Source organism: Desmodus rotundus, chromosome X, assembly GCF_022682495.2.
Source record: "Desmodus rotundus isolate HL8 chromosome X, HLdesRot8A.1, whole genome shotgun sequence".
Lineage (NCBI taxonomy): Eukaryota > Metazoa > Chordata > Mammalia > Chiroptera > Phyllostomidae > Desmodus > Desmodus rotundus.
In genome coordinates, this window is record NC_071400.1 from 45557429 (window position 1) to 45579147 (window position 21719).

General features: G+C 46.5%; 1 protein-coding gene across 6 annotated transcripts in view; it reads left to right on the forward strand.

Annotated features, from left to right (window-relative positions):
* The window catches only part of FRMPD3 (FERM and PDZ domain containing 3), a 151901-nt gene extending 133891 nt beyond the window's left edge, over positions 1-18010 (forward strand). For all 6 annotated transcript variants that reach the window (XM_053917545.1, XM_045188493.2, XM_024551650.3 and 3 more), the window contains 2 exons: positions 11705-12526; positions 14091-18010. In XM_053917545.1, the coding sequence (XP_053773520.1) occupies positions 11705-12526; positions 14091-17143 (3875 nt within the window). In that variant the 3' untranslated portion in view covers positions 17144-18010. The remainder of the gene's footprint in view (positions 1-11704; positions 12527-14090) is intronic.
* The last annotated feature ends 3709 nt before the right edge of the window (positions 18011-21719 follow it).

A 21719-nucleotide genomic window follows, 5' to 3' on the forward strand; every position in this document is an offset into this window, starting at 1 on the left:
AGTTTTCAGTGTGGCAGAGGCCCTTTGGATCCTAGAGACATGGAAAGAGGAGCTCCACTGACTTAGTGCTCACCCCATTCTGCCAGCTCCTGATTCACCAGGAGCTGACACTGTACCACTGCATCCTACTTGGCACAAGCCAGTGGAAAAAACAACCAGCCTTCAGATGGGCTTGTCCCACAAATGATGCCTGTGCCAACACATTGCAATAAAATCGTTGTAAGATAAAAATGGTAAACAAGCAATAAGTAGAACCAATTAAGGACTCTCATTGAATCTAAGGTAAAGCTTTAGAGGTACATTGATCTAGGAGAGATGCCTGAAGTGGAAGCTGAAAATGAAGATAAAACCTTTCTTTTGTTCATCATGGGGGACGTTGACAGCTGCCTGCCAAAAGAGACCACAGAAGGCTGGGAAAGACTGTGCAGGCCCAGGGTCTAGTCTATCAGGTGGGTTAGAGATAGGAGGGGAGGATCACTAAGAACAAAGTCAAGTGCAGCCCCCAGACAGCTGAGTGAAGTCACTCCTCAGAACTGTCCTGATTATGGCACTATCAGAGGCCTTGGGGAAAATCAGAGCAATCCAAATACTGCTTCCCCTAACCAAAATGGGAGGAAAAAGCGGAGACCCAAAGAACAGGTACTCCACATGTTAGACCTAAGGCTCACATACATGCATTGAATGTTCCTCCCACCCCATCACCCAAACATTACAATTGGAAGCTGAGACTTACCACCCAGTAGTTACCCTCCTAAAATGCTGAAGACTCTTCCTCCACTTGCCTTGCTGCTTAACTATTTCTTTTCTCTTCAAGTCTCTCTTGCCTTGTAGCATGGTCACATCTGATCTAGATTGAGGAATTTGGGAGTAGAAACTCACAGCTGATGGATGACCCAGCATCCACTGGTCTGTGTACCCACACACACCCTCTCACCTCATTTTCTTCATCACAACCATCACGACAAGCTCATGTTTACAAGTTCATGTTTACATAACATTGTCCACAGGAATTAGAAGGTAATCCACCAAATACAGAGTTGGGAAAGGATAGGTGTCCACGAGGCATATGAAGGAGGCCACATGAGGAAGCAAAAGAACTAACTTGGAATAGAAAGAACCCAGGGGTTCAAGTTGCCACAGGTCTCCAGGCAAATTGCTCTAAACCTATGATGGCCAACTGATCACAAAGACAGCATTAGCAGTGTCACCTGTGGCCTTCCTCTCTGTCATCACACCTAAGTAAATTATACCTCTTACTGAGCAGGATAGAGAGGGGAAAAGGGAAAAGGGAAGGTGGAAGGAAGAGCCTCGAGCTCAAGTGAGGACAGATGTGGAAGTAAGTAAGTTGTTTTGGGGTCCATTTTAAGAAGTCCCCTGGGTGGTTCTGTAGTCCCACCCTGCCTTCCAAAGGGTTTCGATCATCCTATCAGCACCCTAGCCAGTGTTTTCATTAAGTATTCCCCTTGCTGTGGGAATAGTGGCACCACATGAGGGACACAGGCTTCTTGTGTCCCTTCAGTCTCACTGAATACATTCCATGTTGCATCATGTTTCTTTTCCAAAGGCAAATCAATTTCATTGGATTATCTTGCAGCCTAGAAAGAAGGTTTAGTTAAATGCTAGACATGGCTTTAGAGTCACTCCCTAATTCCTGGGAACCCCCATCCTTGGGCCTGCAGAGTGATGGGGACACAGGCTGCATCAAGCACAGGGCCTCTCCATCCATGCAGGAGCCAGATGGACCACCATGGTGTCCCCACTGTTTGTAGTGTTTGACCATCCCAGCGGCTTGGGCCAGTGCCTGCGCCCAGTACTTGGTCTTTTGGATTATTAGTTGCTGGGTTGACAGCAGCCACCCACAGTTCTAGGCAGGTGGGACAGGGTAAGTCTCATGTCTCTGCCTGTCAGGGGCTGGTGTACATATCTTATCCCAGGGCCTCAAGGACAGGAAAGGGCAACAGCAGCACAATTGAGGAGACCTCCACCTAGGTTACAGTGAGGGGCCATCAGTTCTGGTACAATGCTGAGAATGGCTTCCTCCATGAACCCTCACTTTCATCCCAGAAGAGAAGCCCCAGTGCTGGTTTGGTTTAGCAAAGGCCTATAGAGAACAGTCGTCCTGCCAACTTCATCTGGTTTTTTCCCTCAGAGAATAGAGCTCCAGCCCACTCAGAGCCTGGTCTCTCTAACCAGGTCTGTATTCTTGTGCTGTAGCAGCTGCTGGCTGCCAGCTAACCCAACTCCATGCTCAGCATCCTTTAACACTGGGCTGTTAAATCACCAACCAGAAAAGACAAAGTGTCACCTCTTCTCTGAGGCACAGAAAAAAAAGAAAATGGGGATGTGGGAGGGAAGAGATTACCTGTTGGGCTTCACCAATAGATTTCCCAAAGTAGGTATTTCACCTATTCACTCAACAACTGTTTCTCAAGTATTCATTATGTCCCAGGCACTGCAGATAGAGCTGTGAACAACAGGCATGGTCACAGAGTTTACAATCTAGTGGGAGAATGCAGACAGACAATTGAAGGGATAATGCGAATACAGTAAATGCCTTTGCACTTATGTAGAGGAAATTCAACTAACAGAACAGAACAGCACCTGGTCCTGAGGACACAAATTAGAGAGTCTCGGACAACTGCTAACTCTCCACCTATACTGGGATGACAGGAAATACAGAGGCCACTGCCATCTCTCTCCTGGGGGAATCCTGGAAAATAAGTCATTGGGGGCCCCAACTGAGGTCACAGTGAGAGGAGGATTTTACTCTAAATTTTCTCCCATGGTTAGAAACCAGTTTGGTCTCATGAATCAAACATTCTGTTTAATGGCTGGCTTACTGATTTTCATGTAGTTAAAACTCATTAACATTCACAGAGTACTAAAGCTATAGTAAACATAACAGACTTTTTTTTTTGATGATTCAGAAAGAACATGAGGTTCTTGCAAGACTTCTTGGTCACTTGTTCTTGTGATCAGTAATGATCATCAGACTGTAGAATACAGCAAGACCAACTAATAGAAAGTAGGTTGTATCAATGTGGTGTTGACTGCATATATGCACATGTGTGTAGTGGTTTTTTAATATATTTCCAGTTGGATCACCATCTTGCTGTTTGCAAGCCTTTTTAAAAGTCAGTCTTCTGAGTGGGAGAGTATAGAGGGATAGACTAGGGCATGCCCTTGGGAGATACTGATGAGCAATTTACAGCAGATTTGCAATCTGGGAGACATACTGTTCCAGACATCAGTCAAACACACCTGGCTTTACTGGCATTTCTACCCATGTATCTGGGGGGGAGTGGATTTAGGCTTCTTCAGGGACACTTTCTCCTCTGTACAGCCCCTTGCTACTCCTCGGATATGGAAATCACAGCACCAAGTGGTGGCTGTGCATCACCTGACCTTGACAGCCTGGTGTTGAGAGATTATTCCATTTTGCAGGGAGAGAAGCCACTCTTAGACCTCCAGCCCTTGTTTTAGAGGAGACACCACCTCTTTATTGGACATATCCCTGAGAGCCACCTCTGGTAGTAGCCAATTGAGATTGTTAAGCTGCCTCATAGTTACTTAGCACCTGGTTCATTGCCAGGACCTGTTAACAATACCCGATGATAAAGACCTCCTGAACTGAGGTTTGAGTTCCTGACTCAGTGCTCCCTTGGAGCACTTCTCTAAGTCAGAGGGTCATTACATACTATTCCCCCAGCTGATCCAGAGTTCCTTAGATACAGTCACTAAGGCCTAAATTGCACTCACTCAATGTAGTTACATTGACTATATTTAAAGGGGCAACATGGTCTCTTGAAAACAGCAAGGGCTTGGGATCCAAAGTCAGAGAGACTTGAGTTCAAGTCCCTGCTCTGCTGTATCTTAGCTGCGTGACCATGAACAAGTTCCATAAACTGAGTCTCAGTTTCTTCATCTATACACTAAGGGTAATAATAGAACCTACCTTATGAGATTGACAGGATCATGTGTGATAGTCCTTTCAAGTGCAGAACACACTTTTGTTCTTTTTTACAATGATTGGAGGTTGGTCATGTGTTCAGTGCTTGCTTTTTTTTTTTTCCTTTTTCTATTATAAATATTTTATTTTATTTTATTATTTTAAAATAGATTTATTGATTATGCTATCACAGTTGTCCCATTTCCCCCCCTCACTCCACTCCATCCTGCCCACCCCCTCCCTCCCACATTTCCCCCCTATAGTTCATGTACATGGGTCATACTTATAAGTTCTTTGGCTTCTACATTTCCTATACTATTCTTACCCTCCCCCTGTCTATTTTCCACCTATCTTCTATGCTACTTATTCTCTGTACCTTCCCCCCCGTCCCCCTCCCACTCCCCTGTTGATAACCCTCCATGTGAGCTCCATTTCTGTGGTTCTCTTCCTGTTCTAGTTGTTTGCTTAGGTTGCTTTTGTTTTTCTTTTAGGTGTGGTTGTTAATGAGTTTGCTGTCATTTTTACTGTTCCTATTTTTTATCTTCTTTTTCTTAGATAAGTCCCTTTAACATTTCATGTAATAAGGGCTTGGTGATGATGAACTCCTTTAACTTGACCTTATCTGAGAAGCACTTTATCTTCCCTTCCATTCTAAATGATAGCTTTGCTGGATAGAGCAATCTTGGATGTAGGTCCTTGCCTTTCATGACTTGGAATACTTCTTTCCAGCCCCTTCTTGCCTGTAAGGTCTCTTTTGAGAAGTCAGCGGACAGTCTTATGGGAAGTCCTTTGTAGATAACTTCTTTTTAACAAACAACTTTATTTAGATATAATTTCCAAGCCATAAAACTCGCCCATTTAAAAAGTTCACAACTCAATATTTTTAAGTGTATTTAATATATTCACAGGGTTGTACAATCATCACCACAATTTAATTTTAGGATATTTTGCCCCTCCTAAAATAAACTGTACCCATTAATACTCATTCCCTATTCCCCTCCTAATCATACCCAGCCCTAAGCAACCACTTATCAGCTTTCTGTCTCTGTAGCTTTGCCTTTTCTGGACATTGTAGATAAATGGAATCATACAACATATTGTCTTTTTGTGGCTTGCTTTTTTCACTTAAGCATAATGTTTTCAAGGGTCATCCATGTTGTAGCATATATCAGTCCTTCAGTTCTTTTTATGGCCAAATAATATTCCATTGTATGGATAGACCACATTGTGTTTATCCGTGCATCAGCTGATAGACACTTGGGTTGTTTCTACCTTTTGGCTATTCTGAATAATAATGTAATAAACATTCATGTACAAATTTATGTGGGGGCATATGTTTTCTGTTTTCATTTCTCGTTGGTATATACCTAGGAGCGGATTGATATTGCTAGTCAGATTGTAACTCTGTGTTTAACTTCAAGAAACTGCCAAACTGTTTTCCAAAATGACTGCACCATTTTACACTCCCTTCAGCAATGTTGAAGGGTACAATTCTACCATAATCTCACCAACCCTTGTTATTGCCTGTCTTTTTTATTACATCTATTGTAGTCAGTATGAAGTGTATATCATTGTTATTTTGATTTGCATCATGGCTGATGATGTTGAGGATGTTTTCATGTGCTTATTGGTCATTTGTGTATCTTTTTTAGAGACATATCTATTCTAACCCTTTGCCCATTTTTAAATTAAGCTATTTGAACATAACCTATGCATTTCTTTCTGGACTTTCAATTCTATTCCACTTATTTGTATGTCTACCCTTATGTAAGTACCACACTGTCTTGATTACCATAGCTTTGTAGTAAACTTTGAAATAGGGAAATGTGAATCCTTCTAATTCGTTCTTTTTAAAGTTTGTTTTGGTTTTTCTGGTTCCCTTGTGATTCCATATGAATTTTTGAATTAGCTTGTCAATTTCTACAAAGTTAGCTGGGATTCTGATAGGGACTGTGTTGAATCTGGAGATCAATTTGCGAAGTATTGTCATCTTAACAGTATTAAGTTTTCCAATTCATGAACATAGAATGTCTTTCCATTTATTTAAATCTTTTTAAATTTCTTTCACAAATTTTTAATGTATGGCTAATTTTTTTTTTCTTTTTGGTGCTATTATAAATAGAATTGCTTCCTAATTTCATTAACAGATTGTACATTGCTAGTGTATAAAAATACAATTGATTTATATATATTAAGCTCTTATCCTGTAACCTTGCTGAGCTTGTTTATTTCTAATACTTTATTATTTGTGAATTGCTTCAGTTTTTTTTTTTTTTATGTACAAGATTGTGGCATCTGGAAATAGAGATACTTTTCTTTCTTCCTTTACAATCTGGATGTCTTATATTTCATTTTACTCTCTAATACTCCTGGCTAGACCTTTTAGCACAATGTTGAACAGAAGTGGTGTAAACACAAATTCTGGACTTTTTCCTGATCTTGAGGGGAAAGCTTTCAGTCTTTCACCATCAAGTATGATTGATGTTAGCTATGGGTTTTTCATACATAACCTTTTACCATGCTAAGGGAGTTAACTTTTATTTCTAGATTGTTGAGTTTTGTCATTAGATAGTGGTCAGTTTTGTCTAATGATTTTTCTGTGTCCATGAGATGATCATATGGTTTTGTCCTCTAGTATATTAACATGGTGTGTTACCTTAATTGATTTGTGGATGCTAAACCAATTTTGCATTCATGCAATAAATAACATTTAGTTATGGTGTATAATTCTTTTTATATGTTGTTGGATTCAGATGTCTAGCATTTTGTTGAGGACTTTTGCATCTATATTTACAATAAATATAGCTTTATAATTTTCTTGTGATATTTTTATCTGGTTTTAGTATCCTGGTAATATTGGCCTCATAGAATGCGTTGAGAAGAGTTTCCTCCCCTTCTATTTTTTTTGGGGAAGGGTTTAGTATAAATGCTTCTTTGAGCATGTGGAAAAACCTACCAGTAAAGCCATGTGAATCTGACCTTTATTTTATTTTTTTATTTTTTGCGGCAGGGTGGGTTAATTACTAATTCAATTTCTTTTTTTTCTTTTTGTAGTTTTTTTTATTTTTAATATATTTATTGATAATGCTATTACAGTTGGCCCAGTTCCCCCCCTCACTCCACTGCATCCTGCCCATCCCCTCCCTCCCACATTCCCCCCTATAGTTCATGTCCATGGGTCATACTTACAAGTTCTTTGGCTTCTACATTTCCTACACTATTCTTACCCTCCCCCCTGTCTATTTTCTACCTACCATTTATGCTACTTATTCTCTGTACCATTCCCCCCTCTCTCCCCCTCCCACTCCCCTGTTGATAACCCTCCATGTGATCTCCATTTCTGTGGTTCTGTTTCTGTTCTAGTTGTTTGCTTAGTTTGCTTTTGTTTTGGTTTTAGGTGTGGTTGTTAATAACTGTGAGTTTGCTGTCATTTTTACTGTTCCTATTTTTTATCTTCTTTTTCTTAGATAAGTCCCTTTAACATTTCATATAAGGGGTTGGTGATGATGAACTCCTTGAACTTGACCTTATCTGAGAAGCACTTTATCTTCCCTTCCATTCTAAATGATACCTTTGCTGGATAGACTAAGCTTGGATGTAGATCCTTGCCTTTCATGACTTGGAATACTTCTTTCCAGCCCCTTCTTGCCTGTAAGGTCTCTTTGGAGAAATCAGCTGACAGTTTTATGGGAAGTCCTTTGTAGGTAACTGTGTTCTTTTTTCTTGCTGCTTCTAAGATTCTCTCCTTCTGTGTAATCTTAGGTAATGTAATGATGATGTGCCTTGGTGTGTTCCTCCTTGGGTCCAGCTTCTTTGGGACTCTCTGAGCTTCCTGGACTTCCTGGAAGTCTATTTCCTTTTCCAGATTAGGGAAGTTCTCCTTCATCATTTGTTCAAATAAGTTTTCAATGTTTTGTTCTTCCTCTTCTCCTTCTGCTACACCTATAACTCGGATGTTGGAACATTTCAAGATGTCCTGGAGGTTCTTCCTAAGCCTCTCCTCATTTTTCCTAATTCTTGTTTCTTCATTCTTTTCTGGTTGGATGTTTCTTTCTTCCTTCTGGTCCACACCATTGATTTGAGTCCCAGTTTCCTTCGCATCACTATTGGTTCCCTGTACATTTTCCTTTGTCTCTCTTAGCGTAGCCTTCATTTTTTCATCTAGTTTTTGACCAAATTCAACCAATTCTGTGAGCGTCCTTATTACCAGTGTTTTGAACTGTGCATCTGACAGGTTGGCTATATGTTTGCTGCTTAGTTGAATTATTTCTGGATCTTTGAAGTGTTCTGTCATTTGGGCCTTTTTTTTTTTTTTTTGTCTTTGCGTGCCTGTTTTGTAAAGGGGCTGAGCCTTAGGTGTTCACCTGGGCGGGGTAACGCTGGTCGCTGCGCTGTGGTGCTATACGTGGGGGAGGGGACGAGAGGGAGCTATGGAGCTTGGTCCACTCTCCACCAGGTTTCAGTCACTCCGTTTGCTACCCACAGTCAAATTGGGCCCCTCTGGTGCTGCTTCCAGAGTGGGTGGGCTTGTGCACGCCCTAGGCCCCTGTGGGTCTGTCCAACGACCTCTCCTGTGAGGCTGGGAGTTTCTCCTGCTGCTGCCTCAACCCCCACGGGTGTTTTCAGTCAGAGGTTTGAGTCTTTATTTCCCCACGCTGGAGCCCTGGGTTGCGGTCTGCTTCTCTCCCCGCCGTTTGTCCCGGTTTATCTATGTGCAAATGTGGGGCCGCGGGGTGCTACCCGCCGCTCGTTCTCCGCCACTCCGACTCCGGCCCTCTCGGTTTATCTGTGTGTGAATGTAGGGCCACAGGGTCTGCTAGTGGTCAGACTGCCTGCCCCGTTAGTCTCACACTCCGCCAGTCTCAGTTGCCAGTCTGGGTCCCGCCACAGCAACTGGATTCCTCTCTGCCCCGGCTGCCCGTCTCCACCCCACCTACCGGTCTGGATGAATGTTCATTTTTTTATCTCCTTGGTGTCGGACTTCCTTGCCATTGGATTTTCTGTCAGTTCTTGTCGTGCGAGGTGGCACAGTGTGTCTACTTACGCCGCCATGTTGGTTCTCTCCTAATTCAATTTCTTTTCCTGTTATTGGCCTATTCAGATTTTCTATCTTCTTGAGTCAGATTTGATAGTCTGTGTATGTCTAGAAATATGTTCATTTCATCTAGGTTATCTAATTTTTGGCATAAACTTATTCATTATTTTTCCTTATAATCAATTCTGTGTCTGTAGAATCACTTGTAATGGCCCTTCTCTCATTTCTGATTTTACTAATTTGAATGTTCTCTTTTTTTTTTGCTTGGTCTGTACAGCTAAATGTGTGTCAATTTCATTGATCTCTTCAAAACCCCAACATTTATTTATTTATTTATTTATTTAGTGTTATTCTATTACAGTTGTCCCAATTTTTCCCCCTTTGCCCTCCGTCCATCCCACCCCCCACTCCCACAGTCAATTCCCACACTGTTGTTCATGTCCGTGGGTCATTCATACATGTTCTTTGACTATTCCCCTTCTTTTCATCATTATCCCCATCTCCCCTGCCCTCTGGTCACTGTCAGTCTGTTCCATGTTTCCATGTCTCTGGTTCTATTTTGCTTGTTAGTTTATTTTGTTCATTAGAGTCCTCTTATAAGTGGGACCATATGGTATTTGTCTTTCACTGACTGTCTTATTTCACTTAGCATAATATTCTCCAGTTGCATCCATGCTGTTGCAAAAGGTAGGAGTTCCTTCTTTCCTTCTGCTGCGTAGTATTCCATTGTGTAAATGCACTACAGTTTTTTGATCCACTCATCTACACCAACTTTTAGACCCATTGATTTTCTCTTATACTCTATACATTACTATTTCTTTCCTTCTTTTTGCTTTGGATTTAGTTTCCTCTTTTTTTTCAAGTCTCTTAAGGTAGAAGTTTAGGTTTTTGATGTGAAATCTTTCTCTTTTTTTAATGTTGGCACTTACAGTTATAAATTTATCTCTAAGCACTAATTTAGCAAGATCCCATAAGTTTTGGTATGTCATATCTTAATTTTCCTTCATCTCAGTATATTTTCCCACTTCCCTTATGATTTCTTCCTTGACCTATTGGTTAATTAGCAGTATTTAATTTCCACATGAATGTGAATGTCCCAAATTTTCTTCTGTTATTGCTTTCTAATTTAATTCTGTTGTGTTCAAAAAACATACTTGGTATTATTTCATTCCTTTTTAAATATATTGAGGCTTATTTTATGATCTAACATAAAAGATCTATCATGTGGTCTAACTTGGAGAAGATTCTAGGTGCGCTCAAGAAGAAGGTATATTGTGCTGCTGTTAGGTGGTATGTTCTATAGATTTTTTCGTTTATAGTGTTGTTCAGGTTCTCTATTCCCTTGTTCATCTTCTGCCTAGTTGTTCTATCCATTATTGAAAGTGGGGTATCAAAGTCTCCAACTATTGCTGTTGGATTGTGCTCTATTTTTAAGTGCCAGCATTATACTTTTTGTGGTGGCTGTAAGTTCTAGTGACAAGCAACATTGACACCTTAACCCTGTCAAACTGGAATTTGAAAGGTATTTTGAAGTTTTGTTTTCTAACACCTTGACTACCATGATGAACTATAGGGTAGTAGGTAAAAACAAGGGCTTTGTGGTCATTCAGACCTGGGCCCAAATCCAGACTGTCATTTACGACTCATGTGATCTTGGGTAAATCACATAACCAACTGGATCAGTTTCCTCTGTAAAATGGGGATAATGATAGCACCTACCTCACTGGATTTTTGTGAGGATTAAATGGGATTATATCTGATGGCTTTAGCTTAAATTAGTGCTTGCTTGCCACCTGTTAGATAGTAAAGTGATTTGGCATTGTCTGAGTATATTCTTACAGATAACACAGGGAGGGGCCCTCAAAACAGACTAAGACAGGAGGGACACCATTCAGAGATGAAGCATTTGATACAGAAAATCCTCAGAAGCACAGATATGCCATCATTAAAAGCTGTTGACCAGAATGTTTTACTACACGTATGTGTAGCAGATAAGCTGGCCCTATGTGAATACAGAGCAATAATGAGATTTAAGGAATTATAACAATGTTCTTCCCACCCTCTCCCCCCATATATGCATATCCCCTACATGCTTTACACATTCAAATGCCCAGAATTCTACTAATAGAGCTCTATTCTTTTAGGTCCCTCCATTGACAGTCCTCTTTGAATGGCAAATTCTCAGGCATTGTACATAGCCTATTTTACACTTTCCCACTAAAGCAGTAGTAATTTGTCAGATTTATTTCCTTCTGCTAGAAGAGGTCTATCACAACACAAGAGTGACAGAGCACTGGGGGGTTGGAAAGGCTCTGAAAGGGTGGGGGCAGGGACAGTTCCAAGAATGACATAAAACAAATACCATTTATTTAAGTATACCTACAGCTGACTCTCAGAGCAGACCTATCCATGTAAGAGTCCACCTGTGCCCAGATACCAAGGTGTTTACTCCTACCCAACCTCACCCCATACCTTTTCCCATTACAGAGGTGATGGGGCTATTAGGAGATCAGGCCATTCTATTCTTTTCACTCTACTTTCAGAGTCAGTAACCACATGGGCAATTGACTCCCCTTCCCCTAATTCCTAGCAGCCATTTAAGGCTGTCTTGGTTCTTGCCACCCAACTATGCATCAGAGACCCAGTCCAGAGACCACAAGAGAGCTCAGCCACAGTCTGCAGCACTAGGGCTCATCTTTTGATTCTCTTTCTGGGTTTAGATTACATGCACAGCGCCCACCGCCCTGTCACTGGGGGCCACCTGGGGAAAAAGGAGAGTAGTTATGTGGGCAGCGTGGGCACCAGCCCCAGGAAGTCAAGCCGCTGCACGCCCCCACCTGCCGACTCTGAGCTTGTCAGCTTTTGCTACCTCCACATGCGGGAACAAAGAAAGGAGCAGGAAAGCCGGATGGATGTCAATGAGAATTTAATCTTCTTTGAGGAGCCCAGGCCCCGGACCAAATCTGACCCTACATCCAAAAGCTCTGGTCAAGGTCACAATGTGGTCCCCAATGACTTTGATGCAGCCAGCCTGGACCACGAACCTTGTGCCAGCAGGGCTCGGTCTTATACTTTGGACAATTCCCTTGGGGCTGAAGCCCTGAATTTCTACTGTGACTCTTGCAAAGCGAAACTCCAGGAGCAGCTGGGTCCTCGCAAAGGTGGGAGGCCCAGTTCCTCTCGTGACAATATAGTAGACTTGATGTCCCTTCCACCCCCCGGGAGTGAGGAGGAGGAAGAGGAGGAAGATGAGAGCACTTCACTGTTGCCTGCCATTGCTGCCCCACCTCCTGGTTTCCGAGACAACAGTTCTGATGAGGATGATTCCAAGCGTCGAGCTGTCCAGAGCCAAGAACAAGGACGCCATCTGCGTGGGCTCCTGTATGATGAGATTCCGGTGACATTGATTGACAGCGTGCAGACCCGGACCGTCAGAGATCATGCCCAGGAGCTAGATGATGCCCTTGTGTCCACTTTGCAGGCTCTAGAAGCCCTGGCAGCCTCAGAGGATGGACCACACCCCCCAAGCCCACAGACTGCAGGTAACAGCCCATTCCTCCTCCCTCTTGCCTCTCCTTCCATGCAGGGCCAGCAGCTGACATTGTTTTTTCCCAAGCAGAAATCAAAATCACTGTATTGTGTCAGGGCAGCAGATGGGCCAGAGGTGGTTCAGATAGTATTGGGAGCAATGGTGCTATGACAGGGGTCTACTGCTCAGCTCCAGCTAAAGCTCTGGCTCTTGCCATTCTATCTCTGGAAATGTCTTGCAGATGGACCCCAGGGATTGGGGCTGTGACAGCTACAGAGCCAGGCAAAGATGGAGGATCAAAGCAAAATTGTGAGAGATATAGAAGACAGACAAAGAATACCCACCATGCACATGACTGGAAGAAAAATAAAACAACCCAGTAACCACTTAGTGACCTGGGATCAGGGCAGCTAGGAGTTTTCATTGCTCAAAATAGAGGTCTTTGTTCTGCCTAGAGAATGGGCTCTCAACCAGATGCACCCAAGTCCTGGCTTCACTCACTTTCAGTGTGGCCCTGGCAAAGCACTTACCCTCTCTGAGCCTCACTTTTGTCATCTTAAATGGGTTTGGTAACAATAGTAATGTCTCATAGAGTTGTTTTGAGGTTTAAATGAGTTCATTCATGCAAAACACTTAAGCACGGACTAGCACATAGGAAGGACTCAGTAAGTGGTAGCTATTATTATTAATTATTATTTGATGGGAAAACCATACAACATGCATGCTATTCTCTGTTCTACATACACATATATCCATCTTGTAGACAAACACACATGTCAGACATGCACCCATAGTCATACATACATACCTCCATAAACATATACCTTAAAAAGAAGTAGTCAGTGATACAGCAACAGAAAAGGAATAGGGAGGAGTAAGGCATATGAAGAAGCACATGAGGTGGGAGAAAGTGTTGACAGAGAGGATGAAGAAGTTGGAGTCCGTAGGAGCCTGCCTGATCAGAGAGAGTACCAACTCCTGCCTTTTCTGTATTTAGGACATCCTTGCTGTCAAGCAGCCCCTATGTGTTTGGCCCCCGCAGCCGTCATTTCTCTTTGCTCAGAGTCTGGAGTTCTAAGCACTAGCTGCTCCCAGGCTAGGGGCCCATGTGGTAGCCAGAGGGAAGGAAAGCTCAGCTAAATGGCCTCAGCTACAAGGACTGTAGGAAGGCCTAGCCAGATGAGGAGGGCCAGATAGAGAGGGACATCTCTTTGCCAGCCCTTTCTTTTCGGGACAATTAACAAAAATGTCAAAAAATATTTCCTAGTTGTGAAATCTAAAAATAGTGATGATTAGCATGTTGTTTTGCATGTTAATTTGCCATGAAACTGCCCAGATCTTCTCTGTGCCTCTTTTGTTCTCTTCTGGATTCCAGGCCCTCATAACCTCTCCCCAGCTTGCTTCTTGACCCTTCCCCTCAGCCCTCCTACCCTCAGCCCTGCAGTCCCCCCAGGTCTGACTGGTTTTCCCCAGCTTGCAGTACTGCTGGCTAATCTTGGCCCCCATAAACTCTACATATGGTTGGGAAAGGACTTTATCTCAGTTAAGTGCAGCAGGCCCTGTCCCTGTTCCTCCAGGTCTGATTGTGCTGGCCACAATCACCCCTGAATCATCGCTGGACTCAGGCCATGAAACCAACTCTTCAGAGCTCACAGACATGTCAGAGATGATGTCTGCCATGAAGCACCAGAACACCACTTACTTCCTGGCGCAGCACCTCAACAAAGACAGTCTCCTAGCCCGCAAAGACCTGCCTTTCCGGATCCAGAGCTGTGCAGCCCAGGCTGTTCTCACAGCCCCTTACTCTCTTGGGCGCCCGGATCCCAACCCATCCCTCCAGCCAGCTGTCACAGGCCACAGTCCTGGCCCCACTGGCGCTCGGAGGAAGCTGCCCCAGTCAGAGGCCCAGTCACAGCGAGAGCGAACATACGCCTTGGCAGTGCACCCAGCCCTGTCCCCACAGCTTAGTGAGCAGAAGAATCTGAGCCTGCTGTCCCCAGTTCCCGAGGACAAAGGGGATGGGCACACTAGGACAGGCCTAGAGATGTCACTGAGGGCGGCCACACCATCCCTCAGTGAAGAGCAGGTTTCTGAGCTAAGGGAGAACCTGCCAAAGGAGGTCAGGTTGAGCCCCAAGCTTATCCTGGACCCGAAGGGCAGTGTGACCCCAGCTATCATCTCAGCTGCCCTACAGCAGGTGGTTCACACTAAGAGTCTACCTGCCCCTGGCAGGGCCTTGGGCAACCCCTCCAGCAGTGGGGAAAGAAGGCTGGAAGCTAGCATGGGGAGGCCTGAGGTCAGTGTGGGAAGGCCGGAGCTCAGCATGATGAGCAGCAATGCCAATAAGAATCTTAAATTCAAAATGAGTTCCAGTGCTCCAGAGACCTCATGGAATTCCCAGCAGCAACTGAGCCCACAGATCTCTTCCAGCCCCAGAACACCCACGGGCAGCCAGGCTGACAGCCTGCATTTTTCCCCACAAGAGGACAGGCTGCCAATTCAAAGTTTCCCTCCCAAAAGCTATCTTTCAAGAGCGAGTCGAGAGTCAGTGAGCAAGCAAGCTACAGGTGAAGTGGCAGGCAAGGGTGGGCCAGACAGTGCTAAGCCTTTGCTGCACAAGCAGGGCACTGGCTCCAGCCAAGGGGAGAAGGGGCAGCTGGAGAGCACACCCCAAAGCAGCAAGCTTGAGGAGACCAGCCTGGTTTCCCGAGCTGGCTACCCCATGGCTCTGCAGAGCCCCAGCTGCCAGTCACGAGGCCATAGCCCCAGCTTCCAGCCACAAGGCCACAGCCCCAGCTTCCAGCCACAAGGCCACAGCCACATCAGCCAGTCCCGAGACCATAGCCCCAGCTGTCACCCTCGAGGTCAGAGCCCACTGAGGCCCCAAGTCACCAGCCGTCAGGTGAGCACCATGCCCTCTAGGAAGCTTGAAACGACCCTGGATGGAGCCCAAGTGACCTCTGAAGGCCCCACAAAGCCCAAATCATCTCGAGGTCCTTTCCGGCTGCGCAATTTATTTTCCGCCACCTTCCCAACCCGACAGAAGAAGGAGACCGATGAGCGGCAGGCCCAGCTGCAAAAGGTAAAGCAGTATGAGCTGGAGTTCCTTGAGGAACTTCTAAAGCCACCAAGCCAGGGGGAGCTGCCGGGCACTGAGTACCTGCAACCCCCAGCACCAGGCCGCTGCAGCTGCCAGCTACGCAGCAGCCCCTTGCAGCAGGGGCCTGGCATGTCCCGTGAGCAGAGACGCAGTTGTGATTGCAAGCGCATGTGCCGGGGGGGTTGGCCACAGGTGCCCCAGACACCACTGCCTGGCCTCCAAGGGAGGGAGAAGGACAAGGTCCTGCCTACCCAGAGGCAGCTAGAGGTTGGCCCAGACTTGAGCCTCAGCAGTCCCACCAATGTCCAGCGTATCCGTTCCACCAGCCTGGAATCCCGAGAGTGCCGATCAGATCCTGAAAGTGGTGTTTCATGCCTGACCACATGTGCCTCAAGGGGCGAGTGTCTGGGAGCTCCCAACTACAGGAAACTGATGCGCCACTACAGTATAAGTGAGCTGGACCAGAGTGATAGGGCCTCACTGACCTTGGATGTCTATCCACACCCACCCCTGGGCATGCTACCCAGGGAGGCCAAGGAGGTAGAGGCAGGCCTCCCCCTTGGCTTGGGTCTGAAAAGCAAGCGTCTGGAGTCACCAACCATGGGAGACCCTTCATATGTCCAAGTTGCCCCTGAGACCAAAGGCCCCAGACAGATGGCTGTGTTCTCACTGCCAGAAGACATGTACCGGAAGCCCACCGAGTTGGATGAGGACAGTGAAAGCAGCAAGTGCTGCTCTATCCGTTACTGCTTCTACTACCGCAAGTGTGACATGGCAGATGATGCCAGTGATGGCAAGGATGAGCTCTCCTACTCCATCCCCATGAAGATCCTGCCTGGCATGAAGCTGGATGAGAAGGTGGTGCCTGTAGTGAGCAGGACCCTCCAGGTGCTAGATGCCACCACCTGCAGCAGCAGCAGCCCTGAGGCCTCCCGCACCCAGGAGATTGACCTTCGGGTGTCCACCTTCGAGGGGAGCCTGGCCAAGATCAATGCCCTGCGGGCCCATGCGTATGGCCTACCTGACGGCTTCCTGGCTGCCCGGCTGGACACAAATGAGCTGCTGACAGTCCTGCGGCAGTGTGTGTCCAGCCCTGAGGCCCGTGCCCCCAAGCCCTATGTCTCCCAGATATCTGAGTACAAGCTCGAGCTGGCTCTCAAGTTCAAGGAGCTCCGGGCATCCTGCCGCCGCGTGGCCAATGTGGACAAAAGCCCAACTCACATGCTGGCAGCCATCACGGGCAGCTTCCAGGTGCTGAGCAGCCTCATCGAGACCTTTGTGCGGCTGGTGTTCATCGTACGCTCTGAGGCACAGCGCCAAGAGCTGTTGGCCAAGGTAGAAGAGGTGGTGAGGAACTACACCTTCCTGTTGCGCGCTGCTGAGGAGTCCACCGCCCGGAATCTTAAGCAGCAGCAGCAGCAGCAGGCAGCAACAGCTATAGGGGTGGCCACAGGGCACCCACCAGGATCCCCAACTTCGACGACTGTTATGAGCACATTCACCCACTCCTTAAAAACCCTTATTAAGTAGGGCATCTGCCCAGGCCTCTCCCCTACCCTAGTCTTGGCACCAGGTTTGAGCTTTGTGATCCTTGCATCCTGTGGTGAGTGTATGTGTCTGCTGGGCCTGTAAGTGTCTAAGAGCTCTCAGTCTCCAGGGAGCAAAAACTCTCTGCATTGAGGCTGTCACTGAGGTCTTCAGCCTGCTGCTGCCCTGGGTATCCTTATTCCTTCCCTGGCCTCTTGGTGTCACTGTGAGGGCTAAGGCCCCCCGTCACTACGCCCTCTGTAGAGCTGTATTTTATCTCTTCTCTAGGGCTGAGGGCTGACATCAGGCTCACTTCTTGCTACATTTTTGGCATGAGGAAGCCAGGGCCTGAAGCAGGCCAGCCAGATGGCCTTGAGCTCGTTCTGACATCTGTTCCCCTCCAGGGAGCAGTGGCAATAGCAGCAGGTCACAGTGCCAAGTGGAGGGGAAAGGGTACTCTGTCCAAATATGCCCATCCACCTTGGGCCCACACTCACTTGGCAAAAGCCACTCCAGAGGGCTCATGCCCTGGTGGTAGTCCTGCAGAAAACAGCCACACAGGGCTGTTTGCAGCCAGCCCAACAAGCTGGCAGCCTTGGGAGCCCTTGCCCCCCCAGGCCTAGTAGCTCCACACCAGCCATCCTCAAAGTGCCCTGTCCCTCACTGATGGGCGGGGCAGCTCAGTCCACTAGGGAGCAAGCATCTGGGATCACCCCACTCATTCTAGTTAAGGTACCTGGTGAAAATGTCCGCCCTGGGGAGACCCAGCGCAGGCCTCAGAGCCCGCCTAGCCCAGCATAGTGTAGGGGCTGTGGCTGCAGGCATGCGGCTCCTCTCTTAACATCTGTACCAGAAAGACTGTCCTTAGGAGTCGACCTAGCTACAGATTGGGGATGGGGGGGGTGGGGGGAGGGGGGGAAGGGGTTTGGGGATGGGGGTGTTGATGACTATATCTTAAACTGCTGGAAGCTAGCGTGATATGTTAATCCTGAGTATATGCTTTTGGCTGTGTATTGACCCTGTGGATTTGTCTCTCTAAGAAAAGAAGCTGAGCGCCTTACCAAGTGCAGTCCTGCACCTCTCTCTCTCTCTCTCTCTCTCTCTCTCTCTCTCTCTCTCTCTCCCTCTCCCTCTCCCTCTCCCTCTCCCTCTCCCTCTCCCTCTCCCTCTCTCTCTCTCTCTCTCTCTCTCTCTCTCTCTCTCCCTCTCCCTCTCCCTCTCCCTCTCCCTCTCCCTCTCCCTCTCCCTCTCCCTCTCCCTCTCCCTCTCCCTCTCCCTCTCCCTCTCCCTCTCTCTCTCTCTCTCTCTCTCTCTCTCTCTCTCTCTCTCTCTCCCCCCGGAGTCATCTGGAAGGGAATTCACACTGTTTAGCATCTTCCTTGACACACATCTACTGCTGCCGTCACCGACCCCCTACGACCTTCCTGGGAGTGAAGACACGGAGTCCCTACCAATTGCCCCATTGTAGGGAACAAAGAAAGCCAATGTTCTTCTGTATAGATTGCTTCTCATCCACCTCTCCATACCTAACCATTTCCCACATGTTCATGCCCTGTATCTGCCTCTCATCATCATTATATGAGACACCCATGTGAAATTTCCCATTCTTACATGAGTTTTATAAAGATGTACACTGTGCTTAATCCCCACCCATCCTTGGTATCCCCTAGTGCAATAAAGCCCCCCTGAGTGGTGATTCCTCCCAACAAGGATTACAGGACCTCCTTCTGTAGAAGCCAGCCTCCCCCTTCCTTGCCTCTCCTCCCACAGGACCAAGTTGTTTAATGGGCCAGAGATGCAGCCAGTGGGGAACCCTTTCCCCCTTGACCATTGCAAGTGTGAGTGCTGATGTGGTCTTCCTCTCCTCCCAACTTCTTAATCCTGCACCTTCGCCACTCAGGCCCTGCTTGTATCCTACCGCCATCCTTCACCTCTCCCTCTGCCTCATGGAGAGGATACATTTTCTAATGTCTGTATATAGTATATATACTACATAAAATATAAATTATATATACTAATTTATGTCTTGTTTTTCAAACAAGAATGATTAAATCTATTCATCTTACTATCCCAATAAGCCTTGGTGGTGCCTCTTTGTGGGTGTTCTTGTATCCTTGAATTGTTCGTTGGCAGCGGCACTCTGAGTGTTCGCCCTGTGTTTCTGCTCCCATCTACCTGGAATCCAGTGGGCAATGACAGATAAGGATGCCGCTCCTTCCACTTCCCCTCTGCTCCTCTTACAAGCCTCTTGTTGGTCACAGGAGTTGTATACTGTCTACTTCTTTCTCTTTCCCCAGGCTCGCTTGGCCACCATGGCTATGACCTTAGAGCTGAAGCGGGTAGGGGTGGAGTGGAGGCAGAATGTTCTCTGTGCCTAGTGCACTGGATGGCCTGGGAGACAGGAGACAGGGTTTTAGGCCAGCTCTCAGGATGGAATTGGGAAATGGGGCCTCTCCCTTTGAAGGGTGTCCCATCACCTCAGAGTGTCCCAACGCCTTATGGTTTAGGTTAGCAAATCCCTTGCAACAGCTGCTGGCAATTTATTGGGTGGATAAGAGAAAAGCATCAGGACCCTAGGCAGGGCTGACCTCTCCAGCTTTTCAGCAAGTAACCTAATGGTGAGAAATGATTTTGTTTCTCAGTTCTTTTATTTCTTTCTGGTAATCTCACGTCCCTACTTGCCTATGAAGTGCATTTGTGCCAACTAGAAAAGGTTTCTCCCTGCTGCACACTGCCACTCCAAATGATGCATTAGGAAAAAGAAAACTACCTTCTGGGTGATGTTAGCTCTGCAGGCACATGGCTTGGTCATTTCAGCTCCACCTAGTCCTGCTGGCCTCATTGGCCTGGTGCGCATAATACACAACCATGTATAGTGGCCCTGATTAGTCATTCCCTCCCAAGGATTGAACACAGAATTTTTTCATGTCTGCAAAAGTTGTGGCTAAAGCAGTTAGGAAGCAAAATACAGAGGAGCAAGAGACAGTGTAGTCAGGCTAGGCTGCTCTGCGTGTTCCCCAACACCAAACCAGAGCTCCACTCTGCATGCAGGAGGCCACCAGGGGTGACAGGCTTAGCCTTGGTGGCAGAGCTCTTCTGGGAGCTACCCGCCAGGGATCCTGTCCAACTCAAGTGAAAGGCAGTGCCGGTATACAGTGAGGCCTGCTGCTCTTCAAAATGACCCAACTGGACAGTCCAGAAACTTGGGCCCCCTTTGGCTCTGCAATACACTGGTAGCTCACTACAGTCAGAAAGCATGTGTATTTGGTTCTATACCTGGGTACATACCCATACAGAACCTGGCACATAGTAAGTCTTCAATAAGTATTTGCTGAATGAATGAGTGTTGAATTGAGATGATGGTCGTGAGAGAACCCTCCCAGGCCTTTGTACCTTCTGTGGGCCCTTTCTCCTCTGGGAATGGTTAATCCAGAGCAGTGCAGTTGGACAAGTCCAGGCAGGCTGCTACCTCCTATCAAAGGATAAGGAGTTGGATCTGTCATTCAGCATCCTGCTGACTCAGCTGTATTTTACCAATAACTTTCACAAAACTTCAGAAACTCTCCTGAGGTAACTGACCAGTGGTTTTCTTTTCTGTGGACCCAGTGTAATTATCTGCAGTAGCCAGAAACACTGGGGGAGGCCATTTTTCTGCCAGCGTCTTCTACATGCCATCTTTGGTCTGAGCCAGAGCCTAAAGGGGATGCTCTCTGGCCATCCCATACCAGACACCAGACACCAGCCCCCAGAGCCTGATGCATGTCTTTCTGATTTCAACCAATAAAGGGTAATGGGCCCATGCTATTGGAATGGGCCCAGGATGCCTGTGGTGCTGGCACAGTCACATTTTTTCAAACTGTTGTCAAGGCACTGTGAATAATAGACAATTTCATCAGCAATGAATTGAAAGAACCTGCCTCAGCCAGAACTTTTCCTGCCAAAGGGGCACGAAGGGGGGGATCAGCTGCCAGTATGGGGAAGGGGCATGAAGTTATATCTTCGGCTTTAATTCCTCCAAGCAGCCACTAGGATGGGATTAATAACTACATCCCATTCCCCATCCTGTAGGCTGGAAGCCAGACTGTGTGTGAGAAGAAGGAGGTCCTCCATGGAGTGCAAAGAAATGACCTCTGAGGGTTCAGTCCTGGGCCCTGGCAAAATGTCCTGGACTCCAGGTGGGTCTCTTGGTTCCCATGCCTTATCCTCCTGGAAACCACTTTTAAGTGGAAATTATGGAAGCCCACCTCTGCACAGGAATAGAACTGCTTATTTAACTTCAGTGTATCTAGCTACTCCTTCCCACCCATGCCCACACACCCATATATCCAGTCCTTGGGTGCTTGCCACATCCCCAGCATCATGGGGATGTGCTCCAGTGCTCACACTGACATTTCCAGCTGCAGGTTGTGGACATACCACTTAGGAATGAGCTCAATTTTAGCTTCCCTGCCCTCCTATCATGGTGTCTATGTTTCCTTCTCAGTGTTGATTCCTCATTCTTATTTTCATGGCTTTGGCTAAAAGGAATATGCGTTTGTACTATGTTGGGAGCCTTCTACAACACAGAAAAGTTGATCCC